At 35.1% G+C, this 24,633-nt stretch overlaps 1 protein-coding gene across 6 annotated transcripts in view; it reads left to right on the top strand.

Annotated features, from left to right (window-relative positions):
* LOC136822459 (putative leucine-rich repeat-containing protein DDB_G0290503) overlaps window positions 1-24,633 on the top strand; it is a 42,652-nt gene continuing 18,019 nt past the window's right edge. The window contains exons 1-30 of one of the 6 annotated variants that reach the window (XM_067078720.1): window positions 1-205; window positions 2,628-2,660; window positions 3,455-3,516; window positions 3,753-3,848; window positions 6,119-6,196; window positions 6,768-6,860; window positions 9,064-9,140; window positions 9,793-9,992; window positions 10,427-10,524; window positions 10,838-10,972; window positions 11,133-11,305; window positions 11,505-11,670; window positions 12,126-12,298; window positions 12,395-12,560; window positions 13,350-13,519; window positions 13,885-14,059; window positions 14,311-14,495; window positions 14,993-15,161; window positions 15,492-15,670; window positions 16,141-16,315; window positions 17,263-17,447; window positions 18,137-18,305; window positions 18,987-19,165; window positions 19,676-19,850; window positions 20,394-20,578; window positions 20,831-20,999; window positions 21,346-21,524; window positions 22,869-23,043; window positions 23,582-23,766; window positions 24,342-24,510. In XM_067078720.1, the coding sequence (XP_066934821.1) occupies window positions 76-205; window positions 2,628-2,660; window positions 3,455-3,516; window positions 3,753-3,848; window positions 6,119-6,196; window positions 6,768-6,860; window positions 9,064-9,140; window positions 9,793-9,992; window positions 10,427-10,524; window positions 10,838-10,972; window positions 11,133-11,305; window positions 11,505-11,670; window positions 12,126-12,298; window positions 12,395-12,560; window positions 13,350-13,519; window positions 13,885-14,059; window positions 14,311-14,495; window positions 14,993-15,161; window positions 15,492-15,670; window positions 16,141-16,315; window positions 17,263-17,447; window positions 18,137-18,305; window positions 18,987-19,165; window positions 19,676-19,850; window positions 20,394-20,578; window positions 20,831-20,999; window positions 21,346-21,524; window positions 22,869-23,043; window positions 23,582-23,766; window positions 24,342-24,510 (4,503 nt within the window). In that variant the 5' untranslated portion in view covers window positions 1-75. Of the gene's footprint in view, window positions 206-1,566; window positions 1,625-1,761; window positions 1,994-2,627; window positions 2,661-3,454; window positions 3,517-3,752; window positions 3,849-6,118; window positions 6,197-6,767; window positions 6,861-7,468; window positions 7,647-8,679; window positions 8,776-9,063; window positions 9,141-9,792; window positions 9,993-10,426; window positions 10,525-10,837; window positions 10,973-11,132; window positions 11,306-11,504; window positions 11,671-12,125; window positions 12,299-12,394; window positions 12,561-13,349; window positions 13,520-13,884; window positions 14,060-14,310; window positions 14,496-14,992; window positions 15,162-15,491; window positions 15,671-16,140; window positions 16,316-17,262; window positions 17,448-18,136; window positions 18,306-18,986; window positions 19,166-19,675; window positions 19,851-20,393; window positions 20,579-20,830; window positions 21,000-21,345; window positions 21,525-22,868; window positions 23,044-23,581; window positions 23,767-24,341; window positions 24,511-24,633 lie in introns of those variants that run through there. The other 5 variants (XM_067078722.1, XM_067078721.1, XM_067078725.1 and 2 more) reach the window with 5 other exon arrangements.

Consider the following 24,633-nt stretch of genomic DNA (forward strand, 5'->3'; position numbering starts at 1 on the left):
TGCTGAAAAATTAAATAATGTTTAGAAAATAACATCGACGAATAATACCAAGGAGAGTCAAATTCACAACACAAGATGTCTTACAAATGGTCAGCAGAGCTTTATGTGTCCGATAGTAAGCCGAAAACGCCCACAACGCCTACTACACCCGCCTTTCCTATCACGCCTGCCTCTACACCTGTAACGCCCTCCACCCCAGAGAGAAGTAAGTTACGTTTTAATTTTTAAATTTTTTAGGTAATTTGAAAGGTCTTGGTGAAAAATCTTTCAAGTCAAGAGAGGTTTGATGGGAAATACAGATTATAAGTTTTCCCTTACAAAAGTATTTGCCATCAATAAAATTACCCTCAGATCTGCTTTGAAATGTAAAATAGACAAAAAAGATGACAACTGCAGGTAAAGATATTCAAATTATTCAACAGTAAAGAGTACAACCTATCTGGTGGTCATGATATGAATCAGTTAAGAGATCAATAATATCGATAAAAACGCAATCTGTTACTCTAGGTAACAATTACATTTCGAAACTTTACTTTTCCAATTTACTTCTACTTCTAATTTACTAAACAACCTAGCCTTTTCAGTGCTATCCTATTCTCAAATGTGGCTAACCCTACTTTGGGATTTATTTACTTGTTTTAAGGTATTGTTATCCTTTTTCGATTTTATTTCTTCTTGTTGTAGTTTTTAAAAATCTGTATTCAGACCAGCTTGTCCCTTATCATTGCTTTCTAATTCAGCCCATTCCTACTCTTCTACAAGATCGCTAGCTCCATTTACATTTTTGTACATCTTTTGCTATTGAGTGACTGCAAAACGTTTAGCTGGTAGATTTTTGCAAAGAAATTTAAAAAGAGTAGAAATGCCAATGGGTTCAAACTGTGTACGATTAAAAGATGATTATGTCTTTGGAAGACCCCTATCTGTAAAAATTGTAAATCGATGTAAAAGGAGATCGATTATCATTATCAAGCTTTTTAAAAACATACATAAAAAACGATAAAAAAAATAAAAGTTGATTTTTATAGAAAGAAAAGCTGCACAGACGGCTCCTAGTCTATTTGTCTGTTTACGAAAGATTTAGCCATTCATTATGATGTGACTTTCAAATTGATTGCAAGATGTTTGTTTTTCCTTCCTTCACTTTTTTAATATTTTTTTCTATTTCTTCAATATATGGGCTTCGAAAAGGCTATTTTCATTGAAGGTTTGAAACGTATTGACCGTTTTTGGACAGAAGTTTTACACAGAAATCTTTGAGTTTCTTCGTTTTTGAATTTTACTTCATACTGGCTTACTTAGCTTTAAAGGTGTAAAAAGAACAGGAATAACTTATTATTAACGTTAATCTTCAAGTTATGGTATATTACGAAAAAGCTTCTTAAACTTTGGGCAGAGATAATTGACTGCATAGCAAGTCTCTGAAGAATTTGGACTTAAAATATTCTTATACTGTAGCGCTTAAATAACAAAAATAACGACTTGCTACCAAATTTAGTATCATAAGTAATTAACAGCAAATGAATTTTACTGGACTGTATAAACTGTAAATACATTTTGGAAACTTCTTGCTTCAGCAATATGAGTCAAACGGTCGTCTTAGATAATGGAGAGACCGCAATAGGTATTTATAATAAACTGTTTTATTTATCCCGCGGATTGTTTTTAATTATTATTTATTATCAACTGTGTAAAGCTTACTAACTTTATTTTTATGTGTTTTTTTCTCTATTTAATGCACCGTACTGCTTGAATGTAAAAACTGGCTTTTTTGTATTTTTTTCTCCATACGATGCAAAGTGGATCATAAACAACCTGCTTTTTTACCAGAATGGTTATTATTTTGTTTGGATGCTACTCGCGGATTTATTTTGTGCACGTTTTTGAGGTGATGTGTTATTAAAAAACTTTTTAAGAAGAATTTTTCTTGGTTGAAGTACAATGTCGTCTTTGCGAATGAAAAGAAAGAAAAAACGCTCCTTGAACCGTAAAAGTACGTAACTCAGATCTTACACAAGAGAGACTAGACTCGGAAGAATATTTTAAATATATTACTAATTGTTTCAGCCCTTCTGTTTGCGCTAGCTAAGACACAAGGCATAAGATAATTTCGCTCGAAATTTTGATCTCCCTTAGCATCCCATGTCCGAGTGAAAGTTTTATTTAGAGGCTATCCTATGTTTATGTATCCCATTAACCTTGACCTAGGCGAGAACTGCAAAAGCTTCTAAATTATTTTGAAAGAAAGCAATATTTTCATTAGTTTCACAACTTTATTTTTACACTTAAATTAAATATATATTGCTTTAAACAAGTTCATGTTGTTACTTGGAATCATGAGAGTAGAGTATAGACTGTTTGAAAATAAGTATGTCATGAAATAAGAGTCATGTTGTAGTATAATTTAATAAACTTTTTAATGGAGAGTTCGCCTATATCACCACGATCTCCGAGAAGTCCAACCTCTTCAAGATGTAATGAAACTTTCTCCTTCTATTCATGTGTGTTGAGTTATATTTTGTATGATATATATTTTAAGTGCTTATTGGCTAGGAAAAAACATAAGTAAGAAGTTTCAGTCAACAAAACTATTGCCTGGTAATCTTTATTTCTACCATCTTTTTCAGATCAAGCATCAGAAGTCTTCCATAATTTACAAGGTAAAAAAATTTTTTTTAAGTTGATGAAATCGTTCGCTCGTTCGTTCGTTCGTTCGTTCGTTCGTTCGTTCGTTCGTTCGTTCGTTCGTTCGTTCGTTCGTTCGTTCGTTCGTTCGTTCGTTCGTTCGTTCGTTCGTTCGTTCGTTCGTTCGTTCGTTCGTTCGTTCGTTCGTTCGTTCGTTCGTTCGTTCGTTCGTTCGTTCGTTCGTTCGTTCGTTCGTTCGTTCGTTCGTTCGTTCGTTCGTTCGTTCGTTCGTTCGTTCGTTCGTTCGTTCGTTCGTTCGTTCGTTCGTTCGTTCGTTCGTTCGTTCGTTCGTTCGTTCGTTCGTTCGTTCGTTCGTTCGTTCGTTCGTTCGTTCGTTCGTTCGTTCGTTCGTTCGTTCGTTCGTTCGTTCGTTCGTTTGCATACCAAAATTTCCTCTCATCTTCTTTACGAATTAAAAGAAAATCACTGGTAGAGTCAAGTACTTGTCTTATCTTTTCTTTTTTTGTGAAGGAAAAATGAAAAACAGTTCAATCAAGCTTTTTCAATTTTAACAATTTTTCTTTCCTTTTTCACTGCGGGACTTCATGATAAAAAGTTCACAAGTTCACCTTTAAGATTTTAAAACTCTCTCTGTTTCCTAGCGGATAAAAACTCAACATTCTTCCTTTCAAAGTCCCGAGTTTTTTCTTTTCAAACATCATCAGATGCAACTATGTTACTAATGAATGAATAACAATTAACCATACCTTCATAAACCATTGTGTGAGAATGTGTTCTTTGTTTGATCTGGAATGTTCTATACTTTCAGTGGAACGCCAACAATTTCAAGCAAGATTGTACAAGAAATGGCTAAACTCAAAATTGAAACAGGTAAACTATTTAAACAATGAAGAGCTCGATTTTAAACGATAATATTAGGCCTTTAATCCTTGAAAGAACTTGAGAGTTATAGAGACTGAAAATTATAACGTTATGATAGCTTCAAATATTGTAAGTATTGGCCGATTGAAGCTTAAAAACATTAAGTTTTAACTTAAGAACGGCGGAGGCTCGCCATAACTTAATATATAATCCAAATCGTTTTGAATTCCCTTTGTCTATTTTAGGCACCCGGTCAACCACAAATCGAAGATTTATTTCAAGACTTGCGAGATGGACGAAATCTGTTACTTTTGTTACGCGTGCTCACTGGTCGCTTATTAGTAAGTAGTATAACAGAATATTTGATGTTCAATTTCTTGTTTCAATGTTTTATGATGAAAAGCTTTCTACCATCAGTTCAAGCTTCAAATCTTTAAGTAAGCAGAAGTTTAACTCGTTTTTACAAAAGTGAACTGGACTTCAGAATTTCAAGTCATACCATAATTGCGTGCTAGCTTAAGTCTGACTTCTCAGGACTACTTTTGTTAATAATCCAAGATGAGAAAAATCAGAGTAATATCTGTTTTCGAAGTAAGTAATACCGAAAATTTGAAAAAAAATAAGCCTAATGAAATGAATTGTTATCTTATATATTACTAGCCGGTACCCGGCGTCGCACGCCGATTAAGCTGTAGCTGAACGCACTAATAAAAGTCCTTTGGATGTTGAAGCTAGCTTAAAAAAAACGATCAAATGAATAAAAAGATATCTTCAAAGTTTGACTCTAACCCTCGAAAGCATCCAGCGAGGTCCTTTTTCTAAACATCTGTTTCCCAGGTATAGCCTTCCTGGAAAATTTGATCTGTTGGCCAAAAATTTCAAAAATCTTATTCCTAGAAATGGAGATCTGTTTCTCCTCAAAACCTAAATTTTTAATCTCAAAGTATCTTCCCTAGAAAATTTGATCTGTTTTCACAAATTTTAGAATTAAAATTTTGATATGTTCTCCCAAGCTTATAAGGAATAGGATATCTGTTTCCCTCTCCTGGAAATGTTCATCTGTTTCCTTTGCTTTTTGTGATTGATATCTGTTTTCCCCCAGAAAGTTCAATCTGTTTCCAATGCAATATTATTTTTTGGAAACAGATATCTGTTTCCCAATTTATTATGTCATCTCCTAGAAATATTGATCTGTTTCTCTCTGATGACGTCATCAGCTGGAGTGGGGAAACAGATAGCTATAAGGAAAAGGTCTTTCCTAGAAAATCGGATCTGTTTCCCCATTTTTCAAAAAACGCTCTCTCCTGAAAAAGGCAAACAGATATATTTCGGGGAAATGGGCTCGTTGGCTGCTTCTGAACCCTTCTGAGATCTTTTTCTCGCTTCGCTCGCATTAAATACGCCGTCCAGTTTTCGACTATTTGAGAAAATGTCATGCTAAAGAGGAGTGAAATGTAGAAATGACAATTCTTCAGGAAAAAGCGGGAAAGCCACAAAGAATAATGCAACTTTGTTTTATCAGATTTAAAAAGATAGATAATAAGTCAATTCTAAATTGCTTTTTTAAAACCCTTGTCATAACTTTTCGCGTGTAAAATGACGTTTTTAACAGTATCAACCACTTAAATGTTTTTATATGAAGAAAGAGATGGACTAATTTCTTCTCTTGCTTTTTATCGCCCTTTGAATTCTGTTATTGTTCGACAAACTTTAATTTTTATGTTTTGATTTACATTTGAAATGTTCTTTTCTATAAAAGAAACTTGTTTTGTTTTGAAAAGAATTCGAATGTCATTAATAAATACGATCGTTAACAGGTTAAATACATTCGAAAACATTTCAAACAAAAGAAAAGAGAAAAACAGGATCGGGGAAAGCTGGGGAGAAATTAAAATTACTAAATGTAGATGGGCCTTAAATTTCAAAACAAAGGCTGAATAAAGTCTAAACCGAGGCTAGGCTCTATCCGATCTGTCAATCAAAACAAACTTATCGAGAACAAAACATTGCTTGCGAAATCGAAAGGCGCGAATCCAATAGAACAAATTTGTGGAGCAAGAGACTAAAAGTCATAATTTTAAAACACAAACAAAGCGAAAACGAAAGTGGTGACACACAGACACACAAAGCACCGCTATTAATATATAGACTTTACCAACCAGTTTTGGCCTTTCATGTAGCCATTTTAAAAACGAGACCATCCTATTGGTTCAGGCAAAGGAGTTACGTCAATACTAACCAATAGTAATAGCTTCATTATGCTTTGGAACAGAATAGAACCGTAACGCTTGAACATTGTCGTTTCGGATAAAATTCCACCTCCTGGTCTATTCCACGGAAGTTTCTAGGATAGTTTTACTGGAAATAAGCTGAAAATTGTAAAACGGGTTTTTTTCTAGAGGTATGGAAGCCGGAACGTTTAACTAATTTACCAAAACTCGGTTTTTTCAACAACTCAGACACAGATCTTTTTCTGCTAGAAGGTGGCTTTAGAATCCTAGACCAGGAAGTGGAATCATGCAAAACTACAGCATGCTTTTATCAACCAGTGTACCCTTTTACCTTTTACGTTATATTAAGGTTTTCTAAATGTAATCCACTCTTCATCTAGAAACCAGTGAAGGGAAACATGCGACTTCACCATCTCAACAATCTGACATTGGTACTCGATGTACTCAGAGAACACAAGGTAAGTACCATATTACCATATTTTCCTTTCAATGCCTTTCGCTTGAGTTTTTCTGGACAAAAAGATCCTTCATCAGATTTAAAAAAAAAACTACAGTCAAACTTATACCATGAAATAGTCTTAGACGAATTCGTAATCGTACAAAGAAGGAACAGTAACGAACATCCTTTCGGATATTAAGAAGTATCTGGCGGGAATTTTTCATGCAGGCGAACGAAAAAGTCGAAGAGGCTCGATTTCTCTCTTATTATTCATCGTTCTCGCCGCGTTTTTTCTCTACAGCAATATACAGGCTGACCTTCATATCCATACTTTTCGTCTATACTCTGTATTTTCACGTATTTTGAACTAAAACAAACAGTGGTAAGAAAGTCTTTCAAAATGGCTCTCGTAAATCGAATCCTTTTCTATTTCGTAAAATACTCCATGTCCGGCTTTATGATCAAATTGGAAAGAGTCTTTGCATTTTTGTCCGTAACAGAGATGTATATCTTCAATTGATTTCCAAACAAGGGAGATTCTACTGTTCCAGGTATTTTATACTATTTCTCTGTTTTTGTTTTTTTTGTAGGTTCGTTTGATAGGGATCAACAATGACAGTATCACAGATGGTGATACCACAACAACCCTTGGTCTCTGCTGGAACATCATGTATCATTTCCAGGTAAGATTCCAAGGTTTTTCTTGATTAGATGTTTTAAAAGATATTGATCTACTTGTATTATTTGTTGATCACTTTATCGCACGTTATCTCTTATACCTTCTGTTGTCGAAAACCTTTCGGAAGCCACACTCAGTACTTTCAACGTTTTGTACATCAACAAAGGCCATATGTGAACACGGAAATAGTGCAGCAGTATCAATTTAGTAGTGAACATACCACTAAACCGAACTTACGGCTTTCGTCTACGTATCGATTGAGCTTTCCTGTCAATGCTGGAAACTCATTCGGGAACAGCGTTGGACAGCATTGCTAGTTGAGATACCTTGTTGATTTGACAGAATCATATTGTTGTGAAATGGTGATTATTTTCCACACACTAACGTTGATTTTGTTCTTGGATTGGATAGAGGTTAAATATCGTATTTGAAGCTTCTTGGTTGTCCTCGCGTTTTTAAAACACTTTTGAAATCCTTCCTTTAATTCTCTTTTAATCCAAGAGGATTTTCATGCCTGGAATCTTTAACTGTCTATGTTTTGGAGATAAAATTGTCTGTCAAAAAATCGAGATATATCTTTTCTGTCAGCTTTGCAGAGGGTTTGTCATCTAACAGTACTCAACAATGGAGGATGCAGAGTTGTTCTGAAGGCAATCTTATATTCTTTCAAAAACGTAGATGTAGAGCAAATTCTGTTCTTTTTCTGAGACCTACTTGCTACATAACTCGAAGATCTGTCGTTTTTCTGCGGCAACAACATCAGCGGCACAAATCTATTGTGTTTTTAAAGGTATCATTTTTAACGGTTTCACGGTTTAAATATTATTCGGTTACAACTGAGAGCAGTGATTTAAGTTGAGAGTAGTATAAAAGTTTTTGTCGACGATATTCTCGATTCGCGTCTCTCTACCAACACCTCTTGATCAACCCTACTTGCATTTTGGGGACGGCCCCTAAACGAAAATCAGGTTCCTGTATCTAGGGACTCGTATTGATGATACAAACTTACAGCCAGTGGTTATTGTGAAAGAGAGCATTTTATATTAAAAAGGAAACGTAATAATTCTTTGATGTCGAATCCAATGAGGAAACAACACATTCTATTTCATTCTATTTAACCCATTCGATTAACTTCGATTGATTGGATAATCGAAAAACACGATCATTTGAAACGCAGTTGCAAAAACAATCCTGCGATACTGGCTTATGTTAGTCTTACGTAACGGAGGTGGAATAAAAATCACTAGCGCCCGTCTAATAGGAGTAACTACAGTGGAGTCTCCATAACTCGAACACACACGTGAAACGCAAATATTTTCGAATTATGGTAATTTCGAGATATGGAGAAAGTTTACTAGGTATTATTAACTGAAGGGACGAGAAAACTTGTTCGAATTAAGGAAACATTTAATATATAGATGTTTGAGTCTCCAATGTACTACCTTATCGGGGAAAACTTCGTCGGAGAAAATTTTCGTCACTTGCTGGTAGTTGGTAAACGCATTAAGGCCGGGGAAAATTTTCGTCGGGGAAAAATATTCGTCACTTGACCAAAATTTCGTCACTTTTCCCCGACGAAGTTTTGAAGAAGGTCATCTTTGAGATTTTATACATATATAGCTAGATCTAGAACACGTGTCTTTGGTTACATAACATTACATATAAATCTTTATACCTTACCAGACAGTGGTATTAATTTACAATACAATTTCTAAACAAGACTTTAAACCTTGCGATAAGAAGTTTAAGAAAAGAGCTTAAATTTTTCATATTATGATAACCAACTTTTCATACCTCAGTTCAAATATAAGTTTGTGTTAGGTCATGAACGATGCTACAATAATTTTTATACACACGAGATATATTTAATTGACTGAGAAACTCGCTGAGATATGGTTCCACTTGAAGATGAATCTGAGGTAAAAGCGCTAAAAGACATTATAATTCAAGAGTTCCTTTTAAACTATGTTTTATGGTTTTTATTTTATTTTTTTATGCCTTGTGCAAGGTTTTTAATATCGTACGTATTATAACGGATCATCCATTCTGCTCACAATACGCTCTACTCCAAAGGGATGTTGCGAATGCGATGATCTATCAAGGCAAATCATTTAAAACTGCGTTGTTGTTTTTTTGACTGATAACGAAAACAAAAGCTTTTATTATCGTTAGTTGGTTTTGTTTTTTACATTAAATTACTTATTTAGGTTGTGGAGACTATGGAACACATCAGTGGGAACGCTGAAGAAGCACTCTTGAAATGGTGTGAAAACATCGTCGCTGAGTAAGGATAATTTAGTCTGATTTGGCTCGCCATATTTAGCTTGCGTCCCTTTATGTCGGCTACAATAAGTAGACTTATAGGTTCATAGAGTAGATATTTTACGTGGATAGCGCCCAGTAATCTAAGACAGTCTTTCAATTGTTTTCACGGGGTCTACAGCAGCCGACTCAGCCATCTAATGAGCTTGACAGAATATTTTTAGGAGCGGGGACTTGAACTGCGGACCCCTGGTTTGTAACACTGACGCCATTGACCATTAGGTCATCACCATCATTACTATTCCCTTATACACCGATTTGACAAAATCCAGTTAGGGACTATCTTCAAACAAACCTCAAGCAAGCTGCCTGTTCCTAACTGACAAAAACTTTACCCACGAAACTATGCACAGGTTTAAACGGTCGAAATATTTGAAGATTTTGAGCTATCAAGGACGGTGTTAATAATCATCCTGTACATATTCTTTCTACCATTTGTTAGAAAAAATGGCTGATCGTGGGTGAAGAAGACGTCACACGGTATCGGTCTATATATAGCTTTTGGGATTTATCTACCCCATGTAACATATTTTATTTAATACTTTTGCACCTCTACTGCCTGTATTTTTAATGTATCTAAAGTGATGTTTGATAGTCCTTTCTATATCTTTCAGCTATTCCAATGCATCTGTCAAATCATTTCAACCAAAGAAATGGCGAAAAGGGTACACGCTGAATGCTATCTTGCATGCTTTCAAACCCGATCTATTCCGATATTCCGATTTAACCAACATGAGCAGCGTGGAACGGATTCAACATGCGTTGCATCATGCAGAAGAAAGTTTTGATGTTCACGCCCTCTTTACTGCAGATGGTAATAATTATATGGTTTTAAATCTTTCAATAAAAAAACCCTTTAGACGCGGTGTTATTAAATCAGCCCTAAAGTAGCAGTATTTTAGTAGATTTTTTTGAGTCTCCAAGACCGTGAAAAACCCATGTGATCATATCATATTTTTGATGAAACTAAATTCAGGTAAGTAACCCCTTTCACGGCCTCTTTCAACCTTCTCTATGAAAAACCTAACGTGGTCTCCACTCAATATAATATTGTTTGTGGTTTTTGAACATTATTTTTATAGCCTTTACATTTAACTTTTTTGGTTTTCAAAGTTTTAAGTGTTACTCAAGAAGAAGTTATATAACCTCCACGTATACAAGATTTTACTATATCATCACAGAAAAAAGTCATAACGGGTCAGGCTTCTAAACAGGTGGTTGATTAATATAACGTTTTTCTCTTAATAGAATTCCATGATGGCTCAGTAGACAACAAGGCGTTGGTTCTCTACGTCAGCAGTCTGTATGCGAAAATGAAGGATATGGAGCTACCAGGAGCTGACCAGGTTTGTGGTAACTTTTTGCTACAGTATGACTTTGTCTCAATGCAGTATCTTATTTTCCATTAAGTTGTTTTGAACGACTGGTTTTCTTCTTGCATTTCCATATATTGATTCGCATTATGGATACGATATAGTAGTTTTTGATTTTAATTATAGCCTTTGTAATCAAACTCCTTTTTAGCCATTGCCTTTTTTTTTTCGAGAACAAGCAGACAGCAGCCGTAGTTTACCCGATAAATTCCTCAAACCTGGACTTGAGAGTGTTTTTTATTCCCATTTCTTTTTTTTGATATCATCTTTAAATTTCACTTTTCAGTCGGGATCAGAAATCGAAGGTCTTTTATCACAACTCACCGAATGCGAAGTAGAGTTAAAAACATTGGACAGCAAAGAAGTTCCCGAATTGTATATCATACCTGATAATGAAGCTGTTCTAGAAAGCAAACACAAGGTATACCCAATTGAAAGCCTTCGATAACGATACTTTGTCTAAATTGTGTACTTCATTCTGAAGAGCCTGGTATGTTTTATTCTTCTACTTCCTAGCCCGCAATAAAAATTCTACAAGTCTACAAAACAGAGTCTTAATTCCAGAAATTTCTAAATTTTAGGAGGTTGCTTCAGCTCTGGACAAAGTCGAAGATGAATTGGCGGGAGTCATGAAAGAGATCGATAATGCGCCGAATCTCTCAGATGAAAATAAAGCGCCGTTACTTGAAAAACTGACTACATTGGTTCAATTGCATGCTGATATCAAGGAGAAATGGGATACTTGTAAACACAGGTTTGTATCTAACTTACCCTCTTGTGACAGCTTGATAATTTTTCAAAGTTTGTTTCTACCCCATCTAAAATCGAAATTAAAAAAAAAAGAATTGAAAGTGCAACCCTGTCTGACTGAAGTCGGCTATTTATCAGTTGCTTGCTTGCTTTACCTATCCAGAAGTAATTTTAATGTCTTTGATATTTGACCTTGTTTTTAGCTTTTTGATCAAACTTAATCAACACATGGGGAAAGAGGCAGCCCTTTCCAAACTATCCACACAACTAGGAGAATGCGAGAAACAGTTGAACGTTTTGGACAGCAAAGAAGTTCCAGAATTATACCTTGTCCCAGAAAACAGGGCTGTCATGGAGGCAAGACACAAGGTAATGGGGAAATGAAATTTTTTTGTTTATTCTTTATGAAGCCACTCAAGCCGAAGTAATCACAGATATTTGTCCAATTCAATAAAGAAACTATCTTATTACACGAATATTACTAGGCAAGTATTCTAACACTCAAAAAATTAACACGAATTTTATTGCTTTTTCAAGGACACCATGCTGGCTGGTTTTAATTAAGGGCGTTTTTATTAACACGAAATTTTTCCATTCGTGTTCATAAAATGACTAGTTAATATTCGTGTAATAGGTAATCAAAACATTTTTAACAAAAATAAAAAATGCTTCTGTTAATTTTTATCATTAAGTTTCTGGCCCGATTGAACATATTTTTACTAATCAAAACATATACCTTATTCGAACCCGTTTCGAACTTTCGAACTTGTTCTTATCTTTCCTATTCAAAGAAATATCACACGAATTTTACTTGACACTCTCAGGAAATGCAAGACTCACTTGACCAAGTTGAAGATGAATTAGCAGGAGTCATACAAGAGCTTGATGACGTGCCAAATCTTTCTGGTGAAGATAAAGCGCCATTACTTGAAAAACTGACCACATTAGCTCAATTGCACGCTGACATCAAGGAGAAATGGGATACTTGTAAAGATAGGTATGGATTTATATAGTTTCATGATATTTGATATTCGATCTGGCGAATCTTCTAACGAAATAAACTTTGACAAATTGCATTTTCTAATCTTTTCAGCTTTCTGATCAAATTGGACCAGCACGCGGGTAAAGAAATGGCTCTTTCGAATCTATCTACACATTTGGAAAAATGTGAAAAACAGTTACAATTACTGAACAATAAAGAAGTACCAGAACTTTATCTTCTACAAGAAAATAGAGCTGTTATGGAGGCACAACACAAGGTAACAGAGGAGATAACATCTAAATACAGCATGCTATAAAAATGAAGTTTGCTTTAAAATCTCACCCCATCATGTCATGAAGACATGAAAACTAGGTGATCAATCCTTCAAGCCTAGTTTAGATTTGTTAGGACACGTAGATTCATATCATCTTCTATGAAGACAGGTTTCGGCTTCAAACTAGTTATTATCCGACGCGCGTAAATAGCGACATTTCAAAAATTGACGTCACACAACGAGTTCAATGACAATTGAGCATCTTCTTTTTGACGTTACGTCACAAAATAAAAATAAGACTTTTGAATAAAAAACTACCAAGAAACCAGATTTACGAGCTTATAAATTGGAATTGTGTTTGAAAACGAGAAATGTTTTAGCGATGAACGGATAATAAACCATTTATTTGGACGCAGTCTCATCCAATATGAAAAATATCGGGCTACGAGAAAAGATATTGGACTCGGCGAAGCCTAGTCCAATATCTTTTCTCGCACGCCCAATATTTTTGCATATTGGATTCGACTTTGTCCATTCATATCTGACTTTTCCTCTTGAGATGATGATGAAGACCTTTCTCATTAAAACAGCCAGAACCTTATTCGTTTTCATAACACTGAAAGATAAAAGCATATTATCATCTTTTGCTCTGGATATCTTGACCTGATTAATTTTCTTGGACTTTCTTTATTGGCCGAAATCGTCAGTCGGTTTTAGGTTGGTGATTTACGCTTGCAATTAAGAAATATCACACCTATCAGACACTGTATTTTTACCATTTCTTAATTTTAGGAAATGCAAGACTCACTAGATGTAATCGAAGAAGAATTATCTAAAGTTATGCAAGCTCTCGATGACCCAAATCTAACAGATGAAGATAAAGCACCATTACTTGACAAACTGACTGTTTTAGTTCAATTGCACGCAGATATCAAAGAGAAATGGGATACTTGTAAACACAGGTTTGTGCATTGTGCTCCCAAAGGCTTCATTTTTTCCAAGTTTTTTGGTCCTTCAACTTCTTATGCCAGCTTCTTTTATTGTTAACATTGTTACTTTTCAATTTTTCGCATTTCGACGGACCTGCATTTTTCAGTACAGTGCTTGTCAGCCATTTAATATTTAAAGTTATTCAAAGCGTCCAATAACATGACAGCTTTACAATCAAATTGCATCGTGGACAACGACATTCTAAATCTAAGATTAAAGCTAATATTTAAAGTTTAACACCTACTCTGCGAGGTTCAAAGCTTTATTCTCAAGTCTTAAATTTTAATTATCAAAAGTGCTCCAGTTTATAATGCTTTTCACGATTCATCCTTTTCAGCTTTTTTGTCAAATTGGATCACCAACACGCGAAGGAATTGCTTCTGATGACGAAATGGAAACAAAAGTCGAAATCCACGGACGAAACGTTGACATCTCTTGAAGGGAAATTGAACGTGTTACTCTCTGAACCAATCACTGAGAGTAATGCAAATAAAGTTTTGCAAGAAATGGAGGTGATTCTAAGTGTTTTCTTGTTTTCAAGTTTTGATGCTTGATTGAATTTGCTTAGCATTGATAATTTTGTTTCAAAAATTTTGTGTTGCTTTGTGCACAATAATTTGTTTCGTATAAAAAGTAATGGTTTTGTTTTGGTGCTCAAACTTTACACAATGGACAGTCCCTTAATTCGACTTTGGAGTATGATGGCTAACTGTATCATTATAGTATTACTGCTTACTAAGGTAAACTCTTCTTTGCCTCACAGACATTTGAATCTGAATTGAAAGGAACAGACCCTACAATCAATGGCAACTTGGATTTCGGTCGAACTTTACTACGAAGTGGGAAAATAGTCGATTCTTCAACGAAAGAGAGCATGCAGAGTGAGATTGATGAGTATTTCGAACGACGAGCAAAAATGGATGATACGTTAGACGATGAACGAAGGAAGTAAGCTGATCAATTGCCTTTGGAGCTCTTCGCACGTGACGAAATGAAGCCCTTTCATTGGTTACAGTCAAGTTTTACGTCAATTCTAACTGATAGAATGGCTTCATTTCCTTTCGGAGCGAAACGGAACCGTCACGTGCGAACATAGCCTGAAACTCTTTCTCGTACATATTCTTTGGTATTTTTACTTATAGCCCCTAGAGAATTATTCTTTAGGTCAACAATGGAACTCCGTATGTTTATTCTCCAAGACTAGAAATAACTCCATAACTCGAACCCGCACGGGGAACACAAATTTGTCCCGAGTTAAAGAAATTTCAAGTTATGGAGGTTAAAGAGACTCAACTGTGATAAGATGTGATTGAAAAACTCTTCCAGAAAAAGTTGCAAAGAACAAATGAAAGTTCTATGCATATTCCGGACAGCTTTGAACTTACACATACAGACAATGGTATATAAAGAGCAGAGCATTCCTTATTAAACTTTATTTTTTTAAGGTTGGAAAAGATTATTGAAGCAAAACGAAATTCTGAAAGCAAAGAACTACAAAAATGGCTTGAAAAAGTCAATCAAGTCCGAAAAACATTACGTCATTATGAAATGTCCGGACAAACGAAAATCAACCGTCCGAATTCTGATTTACAAGTCTCCATTGCTGAACAGAAGGTAAAGCATGTTTTCAAATCAAGCATAGTCAAGAAATACCCTGTGTGAGGAGTTTGTTGATTTCGAAGGGGGGGGGGGCAGAAAACTTGTTCCAGTATATGATAATTCGAGATTCGAGTTATCTGTAATTTAGCTATACAAAGCTGAGTCGTCTAGTTTCGACTTGGATTTAATTAAATAACACAGGTTAAATAAATCTATATAAGGTTTAAAATTCGTCATTAGAAAGTGACGAAAATCTTTTTGCAAGCGGTGACATTTTTTTGCCGACGAACTTTTGACGATAAGTTAGTCAAAACTAAGTATTATAAAACATCTTCGTCTTTACAGCAATTGATCGGTGAAGCCAGCGAGTATCAAGTGGAAGTGAGCAATGTCGTTGAAAGTGGTCAACTTCTCATGCAGTCTTTCACAGATGCTGATCAAAATGAAGAATTGAAAAGTGAAATTGATTCTGTTCACACCCTTTCAACTGCTACCATCGAATCACTAGAAGAAATTCTCAAAAGGTAGATAATAATGATCATAGTTTGCATTCCCCTTCTTAAGAGGGGGGAGCCAATTTTTTTTGAGGGGCCTCCTTTTAAGAAGGGGGTACCGAGATTTGACTAGAAAACTGAGGGGAATGTGAATGTAGGGGGGGGCAAATAAGAAAGTGGGGTTTGATATATAAATGGCCACAGTCTGTTTTAAAGTAAAAATATGTACCACCAAAACGCTATATTGTTTTTTGGGAAATTTTTGACTCGTGACTGTATAGATTTTATACTCTTTGATCACTTTGATGTTGCATAGGGCGAGTTTCCTTTGAAACGAATTTTCTATATAAAATAAGGGGAATAACTTTACATTCATATGCAGTAAACTGGTTTAACTACTTGAACTTGATAGCAATAATTTAGTTGTATCACTGAAACATACTTTCTAGGGTGATCAAAACCGTTTTGAATTTTGTTGAACTTCCTTCGGTTCATTATAGATTACAGAAGAGCTATGATGATCAAATAGCCAAAGAACTTCTCCTTTTATCCAAATGGAACGAGAAGGCGAATGTGTTGAATACTTGGCTAGATGACATGGAACATTATTTGAACAATCTTCATCTGGCGAACGAAGAATCCAAAGAATTATACTCATCAAGAGCACAATTCGAGGTCAGTGCTTCGTCTTTTCCCCTCCCCCATTAATTTCAAAAACCCCGAAAAGGGGTTGGATTTGAAACTGTTGGATAGGAAATGAAGCCACTTATTTCACATCCAAGACACGCAATACGCGTGGTTCTCACATAAACGCCGTATTAAAAGTAAAAATCCATTGTCAGATTATCAAAGCTATGTTGCATGAAAGATTTAATCCGTCATTCTAAATGCGGTGCAAATCTTAAGCCTTCACTATTTCTTGCTTGAGAAAGGTTTAATGATCCCTCTCTACCCTGTGGGGCTTTAAAGTTAATGTCCACTAGCCTGTACCGACGACCACGGCTTTTTCCTCGAAAATTCTTTTTTCGTGTAGGAGCTCCTATTATTCACTTTTCCTTTTCTTACAATTTCTTTCCTCTTCGTTACGCACAATTTATGGACATCTTTCATAATTCGGCTTTAACTCCGTCTTTAACTCCCAAGAAGTATAATCTCAACTCACAAAGAATCTTTTTGTCTGCCTATTGAGCTTCAAGTTATCGTGCTTCTTTTTATCATTTTATAATATAGGGATTTTATCATCTCTTCGATAATTTGATATCCGTTTTAAAAACAGTTTTGCTAAAACTCTTTATTCCAGAAATTTATACATCATAGAAATATCTTGCCTGAGTTAAAATATAATTTCAAAAAAGTTTTATTGTAAAAGTTTGAAAGTTTCTAAAGTATCATGCCGCAAAGTCTGTGATCTGAAGAAAGACATATCACTAGTTACTAGGCTCTAACAATAGAATTTATCTGACATGGTAGTATATTTTATTTTCACCCTATGGGATAAGACATTTTCAGACACCCTATTCTTTCGTGTCAAATTTTCATATTTTTTCAAATGTGATATATATAATATAAGCCTTTTTTTAAAAAGCATTCTCACTTTTACCCTTTTATCTTTCTTCATATAGTCTTATCAGACCCGATTACAGTCGGAAAGCCGAGGAATGCAGTCCAATATTGATTTCGGTAGTTCGTTAATACGAAGTGGCAAAATATCTGACGAGAACAACAAAAGCCAACTGCAAGTAGAGATTGATGATCTCTCTTTGAGGAAAGATCAACTGAATCAACAATTCCAGAATGGAAACGCTAGGTAACTTTTTTAAAAATATGTCACTCAGAATTTCTTCAAAGATGATTTAAAGTTATTGACATGAAGCCATAATAATCATAGCCGTTCGGACCCCCCTTTCTTAAGGGGGAAAGACACCTTCCAAAAAAGTGAAGAAGGGGGGATCAGAAATTTTCATTAAAAAGGGGGATAGTAAGAAGAGGGGGGCTTACATATATTGTAGATTATTTCTCAGCACTGTTATAAAATTTGGTCTGCATGAAAGGATGTTTTTCTGTTTGAGTAGTCTGTGTCAACAAGAAGCAAGGAAGAAGTTTGTTATTTATTTATTTTTAATTAAAAGGAGATGGGTAGCAGCGAGAAGGGGATTATTGGATCACCCTATACACTATATATTTTCGAAAATTTAGCCCAAAACCCTTGGGGATAGGCATTTTTAAAGGTTGGGGGATGCCAAGAAGGGGGGTCAGACTCCTTTCCGCACTATGATAATAATTATTTTGGAATAACGTTTGACAAAAGACTTGTGTCCGAGTCTAAATCATAAGCGAATCGTGTGAGAGCAGATTTGCTTTTTCCTAAAAGAATCTCCTGGAAACCTTTTGTCACTATATCGGACCAAACTTACCCAAGCCTCTGATACTAATAGGTGGGATACGAAAGAACTGTTTGGTTGGTTGGTCAATAATTCTTTCTGTTTCATCGTTTAGACTTGTAGCAGCGGAGGAACAATACTCTATGAACCAATCAAAACTCTTGAATTTGTGGTTCACCAAAGCCAATGAAATCAAGAAACAGTTGAGAGCTATTGAACTGAAAGGACAACTTGCTAATGGACAAACGAAAGATGAATTGATTGCTACTCTACAAAATCTTGAGGTAAAAATGGGATTTGTTTTTCTGCAATATTTTATATCAAGAATTGTACGATATGGAACAGAGGCTTCACTAAAGGACTTTTTAGAAAAACTGTGCTCTAAATGGCTACATAACTCCATTTGGGTTTTTAAAACCTGCATCACCTTGTAGTACCATTTAAATATACATACTTTTCATTTAAGTTAGAATGTTGATTTTGCTCCTCTTCCATAAAAAAAGAAAAACCGTACACCTTGACCCCTTAAAATCCACCCACCTGAAGTCTAACTCTAACTCTATATACATTGTCACGCTTGAGACAAAACTATTAATAATGAAGTAGTGTCAGTGTCGTCAGAAAATTTTGTTTTTTATTTTACTCGATATAAGGATTTAGGGAACTCCCCAGATCTTTTCTTTACAGATGGGCCTTGAAAATGAATAAATTATTTGAATCCTACAGAAAATCTTCCTTAACTACTACAAATAGTGAAAAAGCTTTTTGCGAGCAAACAATAAGGAAAATGAAGAAAGTCTAATATGTAGGCAAACATGGAATGTTTTCAGCTGAAGTAAAAGTTCAAATATTAGTGTAAAAAAAGTGGGATGTTTCCGTGAAATAATGAGAAATTTCGATCAGAAGAATATAAAATGGTAAGATGATATCATTTCTTTATTTTCTATCATTTTGTCTGTACGTAGGCTTCACTTACAAGTTTAAAGGACCTGGAATCGACAGTGACAGGGCACGTGGACGAAGGTAACGCCCTGGTTACGACTACAACCAACAAAGTGAAAGCAGAGGAATTGAAAGAGGAGATAGAAGCACTTCTTTCTTTCTATCGAGCAGTCACAGAACAAATGGAATCAAACCATGAAAGGTATTTAGAAAAAGGAAAAGAAAAATTAAAATTATAACATGAATCTAAGGGGACTTTTGAAAGTAGAAAATCGTAAAAATTAATTCGAGAGAAATTCTACCTCTAAACAGAAACCAATTATAATTTTAACTTTTTTAGTGGGTACTCGCCGGGGGCTTAAAAAGTTAGGGGACCGCCGCGGTCAGCGGCCCTTTTTTAGGGAACTCTGAAAGATAATTTACGGTCCTAAACTTTCTTATTTTTCAAACGTGATCAATAGTAGACAATTTTAGGGTAGAATTTAGAAAAATTTTCCCTTTTCCTCAATTTTTGGTCATTGAAAATTAAAAAAAACTTCAAATTTTTACTGAAAACCAATTTTGCCAAAATTCAATCGAAGGTTCACATTTCAACTCCGCATTTCAGTGGGTAACTAGTTCTTTTCAAATCGTTTTGAGAAAGTGCATCGGCGTCGTTTTAGGGACTCAGTTTTGTAACAAAGGTTATCAAACCTCCTGTTATATTTCTTAGGTTCCAGAAACGTTTAATCGAAGTCCAAGGTGAAGAAGAACAATTGCTAGCTCAATGGGAAGATAAGAAGAAAGAAGTTGATGAAGAATTATGTTTGATCGAAGAACAAGTCAGCCAATTCGCTGAATTACCGGAAGACGATCTATTATTGGAACAAGCTATCGATGATAACGAGGTTTGAAAGTTTGATTTTTCATTGAGGAGCGATGGCCAAGTGGTCAAAGGCGTCAGCGTCTCAAACCAGGGATTCGCGGTTCGAATCTCCGCTCTTTCCAATGTTTCGTTCAGGTCAAAGATAGCCGAACCGGCTGGCCGTGGACCCCGTGAAAACAATCGAAAGACTGTCTAAAAGTCCTAGATTGATGGGCTATCCACGTAAAATATCGACTCTATCTAATAATTTTCTTATCTCGTTTTTCTCTTTGAGAATTCTTCATGAAATATCTATACGATTCAACCTTCGTGATGGAGGTCAATTTTTAACAGGCGAGAGCTGTCTCTGACGATGTGTTTCTAGTCCATGTTTATTTGTTATGGTCTATAATATTTCATAATAGAATCATATATTGCTGTATTTGGGACTAGAGTCATTTCTAACCAATAAAATTCATGACCATATGTAACTGTGACGTGCGAATTTGGTTTTAATAAAAGATATACAGCACCGTAGTTATCAATACTTTAATAATTTGATGTTTAACTTTACCTGAAACTTTAGGTTTTCAGCTCGAACGTGGCAAACAAAGAAGGAGAGCTTGAAATGTCGGTTGGATTTGGTCGCTCCATCCTCCACAGTGACCGAATTACAAATCAACAAAGTAAAGATCAACTACAACAGGACTTGCAATTATACACTTCACGCAAAGATCAAATCAACCTCAGAATCAAACAACGAAAAACTGAGTAAGGGTTGATTTTATATCTTAAGTTTTCTCAAACTCTGCACCTTTTTGAAATTATCTAGACTTTGAACTAGAAAGAGTTTAGGCCAAACTACGGACCATAAACTCTAGCTTAGGGACTAGATTTTATTTTTCCGCATATTCTCGAATAATCACAAAACCAAATGTTTGATACAGCCCATCAGTTAGCACAATAAGGTAGAAAAAGAAGGGTCATCTCCCTTGGAAATTCAAATCTTGATTTTGTCTTTAGCCTTCACGCTGCTCTTGAAGATCAACGAAAACGGAAATCCAGTCTAATATCAGCCTGGGTGGATAATTCTGTTGTATTAAAGCAACAAATACGGGATATGGAAAAAGAAGGAGAAATTTCGAATGTTAATAGTAAAGAAGATATTGAAAGTGCAGTTGCCAAACTGAAGGTTTGTTCATCTGGGGGTCTGGAGTTGATTGTGATTGATTGACTAGTGATTGACAAGTAATGAAAAAACCTGAGTTGAGTACAACTCATCCTAGAATTATGATAATTATAACAAATCTCGCATTGAATTTCATCATTGAGCGGCAACTTTACTGGGATCAGCTTTTGAGTTTTTTCGTCTCGAGCGGTTCAAAAATGTTTCTCTTTTATAAATCAATGGACACCAGACAATCATTCTTAAAATCGTATAAATTTTGTTTATATGTCAAAAAAATCCACTTTTGCCACTGTGATTAGGACTAGACAAACTTAACTCTGAAAGCTTTTGAATTGTCTTTTTTTTTCAGGCCTTGATTGCAAATGTCAAGGACGCTGAACCATCAATCGAATCTCACTTGACTGAAGGGAAGACACTACATAGCTCAATTTCCAGTGGTAGCAAAGCGGACGAATTCCTACAAGAATTGAACGCTCTCGAACATGTTTCTCCGCTTGTTGTGACATCTTTGGAGAATTCATTGAATAGGTTAGATTATTTGTTTCGTATGAACCATACGGATTTTGAAAGTGTAGGAGAATCTGTTGATAGCCTTGTGCTAGAAAGTGAGAACTTCCCTTTCGTCGAAGAAGAAATAGAACCCATCGAAGAGGGTTTACAATTGGAAGAAGCTGTCGTGGAATTTGATTGTTTTGCTGATATAGACAGAGATGCTTCTAAGGAGAAGCAATATGTCTCTTTGGATAATGATTTTAGATATGAGAAAGATATTTCCGGGGGATGTGATCTCTTACAATGTATATCTCTTGAAGAAAAGATTACATCTACAAGTTCATCATTTGACAAAGACATCCCCATTGACGACTTGGGGATTGAATTTATTGACGACTTTATGGATAATAAAGACTTTTCGACAAGTGAAAAATATGAAAATATTCTAGAAGAAAATTGCGATTTTGAAAGTTCGAATTATTTTGAAAACGGCTTCGAAGAGAAATCGATGGACGCGGAGAGCTTCCAAAATAGTTTCTCCAAAGATGATGAGGTCACAGCCATGGGCTATTCCCTTGAGAATAAAGATTTTTCTATGGAGAATCTCTCGGAGAACGACGATAGCACAATTGAAAATATCACCTACAGCGAAAGCTCATTTGAAGCCCTCTCAGATAGCGATGATATTTCACTTGAGGAACTATTCGGCGGTTCAAAAAGCGAACGGAATGTAAGACTCATAATCTCTTCAAAATGTTCAGGGAATTTATTAGCATGTTGGTTTTGTACCATGATGGTGATCACTTCTTTTCAGCTAGTTGACGATGATACTTTGAAATTAATTGAATCATTCATTAATGAATGGGTTTAAATTGTTCTCGTGATATCAACGCACTCACTGGTTGCTGTTTATTCGTTTGGATAAGACTGAATGATAATTTTATATTTGAAATATTTACATATTTTGGACTTTAATGAGATTTTTAATTTTTATAGATTTTTTGTAGCATTTTATATACAGCCAACTTTAAGACTGACACTTTTATAAGTTTAATTTTAGTAGTAGTTTACGGTTTTTGAGGAAGAAATTTATTTTAAAATTACTATCGTCGCACGGATGTTTGGTTTTCTTATCGTGGTCCACTTGTTGATTATTTAAAGTTGATTCTAATTTATTTATTATTACTTGTAATGCATGTCAAAAACAGTTCTTTAATTGGTTAAAAGCCTATTCTGCAATAATTGAGGTCAAGATTTCGTCTCGTGACCGAAATTTTTATAGACAATCTTTTTACCAACATTTTCAAACATTTCATCATTTCCATGTCTACCCCATCCTTTCACATTCTCAATTTTTCTTTTTTTTTCTTCATCCTTCAGGTTCGTGCGACGTTTACATGAAATTCAAGGAGAAGAAGAACAACTCATGTCGCAATGGAATGAGAAACGAACGCAAATCGATGTTTCCTTAGCACAAATTGAAGAACAGATTGAAAACTTTGGAGAAATTCCAGAAGAAAGGACATTGCTTGAAGCTGCTCTTGAAGAACAAGAGGTTTGTTCTTTCCTGTTTTAGTCTAAGTTGTTTTATTTTGGATGCGTTTAGATGAACTTTGTTTCTGACGTTCTGCTATTGATCCTAGACCAAGCTATATCCGCCATTTTGAAATAGAGTTATTTGTAAAGTGATACACGCAAAGAAGCCATTTCATTGTTAAAATGAATAATCGATCTTATTGACCTCGATGCATATACACCGCTATTGAGCAGTGCTAAGATTTTGCTTGACCGGAATTGAGAAACTTGGTCCAGGGTATATAAAGGTCGGTGTAATAACACGTCAAAAGAACCATTCACTACACGACACCAACACGTTCGCTAGTATCCGCTTTCAATACCTGGGCTCTATCAATCACTAATTAATGTTGGATCGCTTTTAATGGGCATTGACTGAGGAATCAATATCAAGTTTTTTTAAGCTAATCTCTGCCAACTTTAACACCCTCGAATGCTTCAAATCTCTTGAGTTCGAAATAGTTAGTATAAACTGTCCGAAACAGTTTTAATCAATTTCGGTGTATTCTTTTCATCAGCTTTTCTCGTCAAACGTGGCAAACAAAGAAGGAGAACTTGAAATGTCTGTTGGGTTTGGTCGCTCCCTCCTCCACAGTGACCGAATCACAAATCAACAAAGTAAAGAAAAACTACAACAGGATTTGCAATTATACACCTCACGCAAAGATCAAATCAACCTCAAAATCAAACAACGAAAAATTGAGTAAGTTGTCCGTACATTTTCCGAGGATTTTGTTTTTTTACTTGGCCATGATATTATTAAGAACGAGTTAAGAACATTTCAATTCTTTGCGAACTCTAAAACACCGAAGAAATCGCACAAACATAATCACAAAAACGTGAAAATATTAAAGAACATTATTAGGTTTTAACTCAAAAAGTTAAAGAAAATCAAAAGGTTTCAACATTTTTGAACGTTCTTATAAAAAAAACGTGTAGCCCAAAAACAATTATTTTGGGATGTTAAAGAGGGCATTCCTTGGAAGCTTAACCTTGTACTTATAATACCAACCTCTTGCGCCTTGTGACATTATTTTTGGCTTAAAAACCATCCATACTTCTAACTCTAAAAACCCTTCTAGACCAACATGACTTTCCTCAACTCAGAATAAAATCATTTACGAATAGTCTCTTGAATAGCCCATTACAAACCCTAATTATTTTTAGCTGCTTGAATATATCTTTTACTTTTACTTTGCTACAAAGATGTGTTTAATCAATCAAGTGGGAAAATATGCTGGTTTTTCTGATGTCCACCTTTATTTACTCCTTTTCTAGACTATCAGCAGCGATTGACGCACAAAAGAAGAGAGAGGCGAGTGAGTTGAATGGATGGCTAGGTTTATGTAATTCCCTGAAAACGGATATGCGAAACATACAATCAGATGGGAGAGAGGTCAACATTTTGAATATCGAAGAAGTTCAGGAAGCCATGCAAAAACAACAGGTTTGAATGTTTATACAATTTGAAAAACCACAATTAAAAATCAAAATTATAGATTTACTTCTCGTGTATCTTAAAGCAAACAATTCATAACTAAGGTTACTTAGAATCTGAAAAACAACTAAG

This window comes from Clytia hemisphaerica, unplaced genomic scaffold, assembly GCF_902728285.1.
Source record: "Clytia hemisphaerica strain Z4C2 unplaced genomic scaffold, Clytia hemisphaerica genome assembly, whole genome shotgun sequence".
In the NCBI taxonomy this organism is placed as follows: domain Eukaryota; kingdom Metazoa; phylum Cnidaria; class Hydrozoa; order Leptothecata; family Clytiidae; genus Clytia; species Clytia hemisphaerica.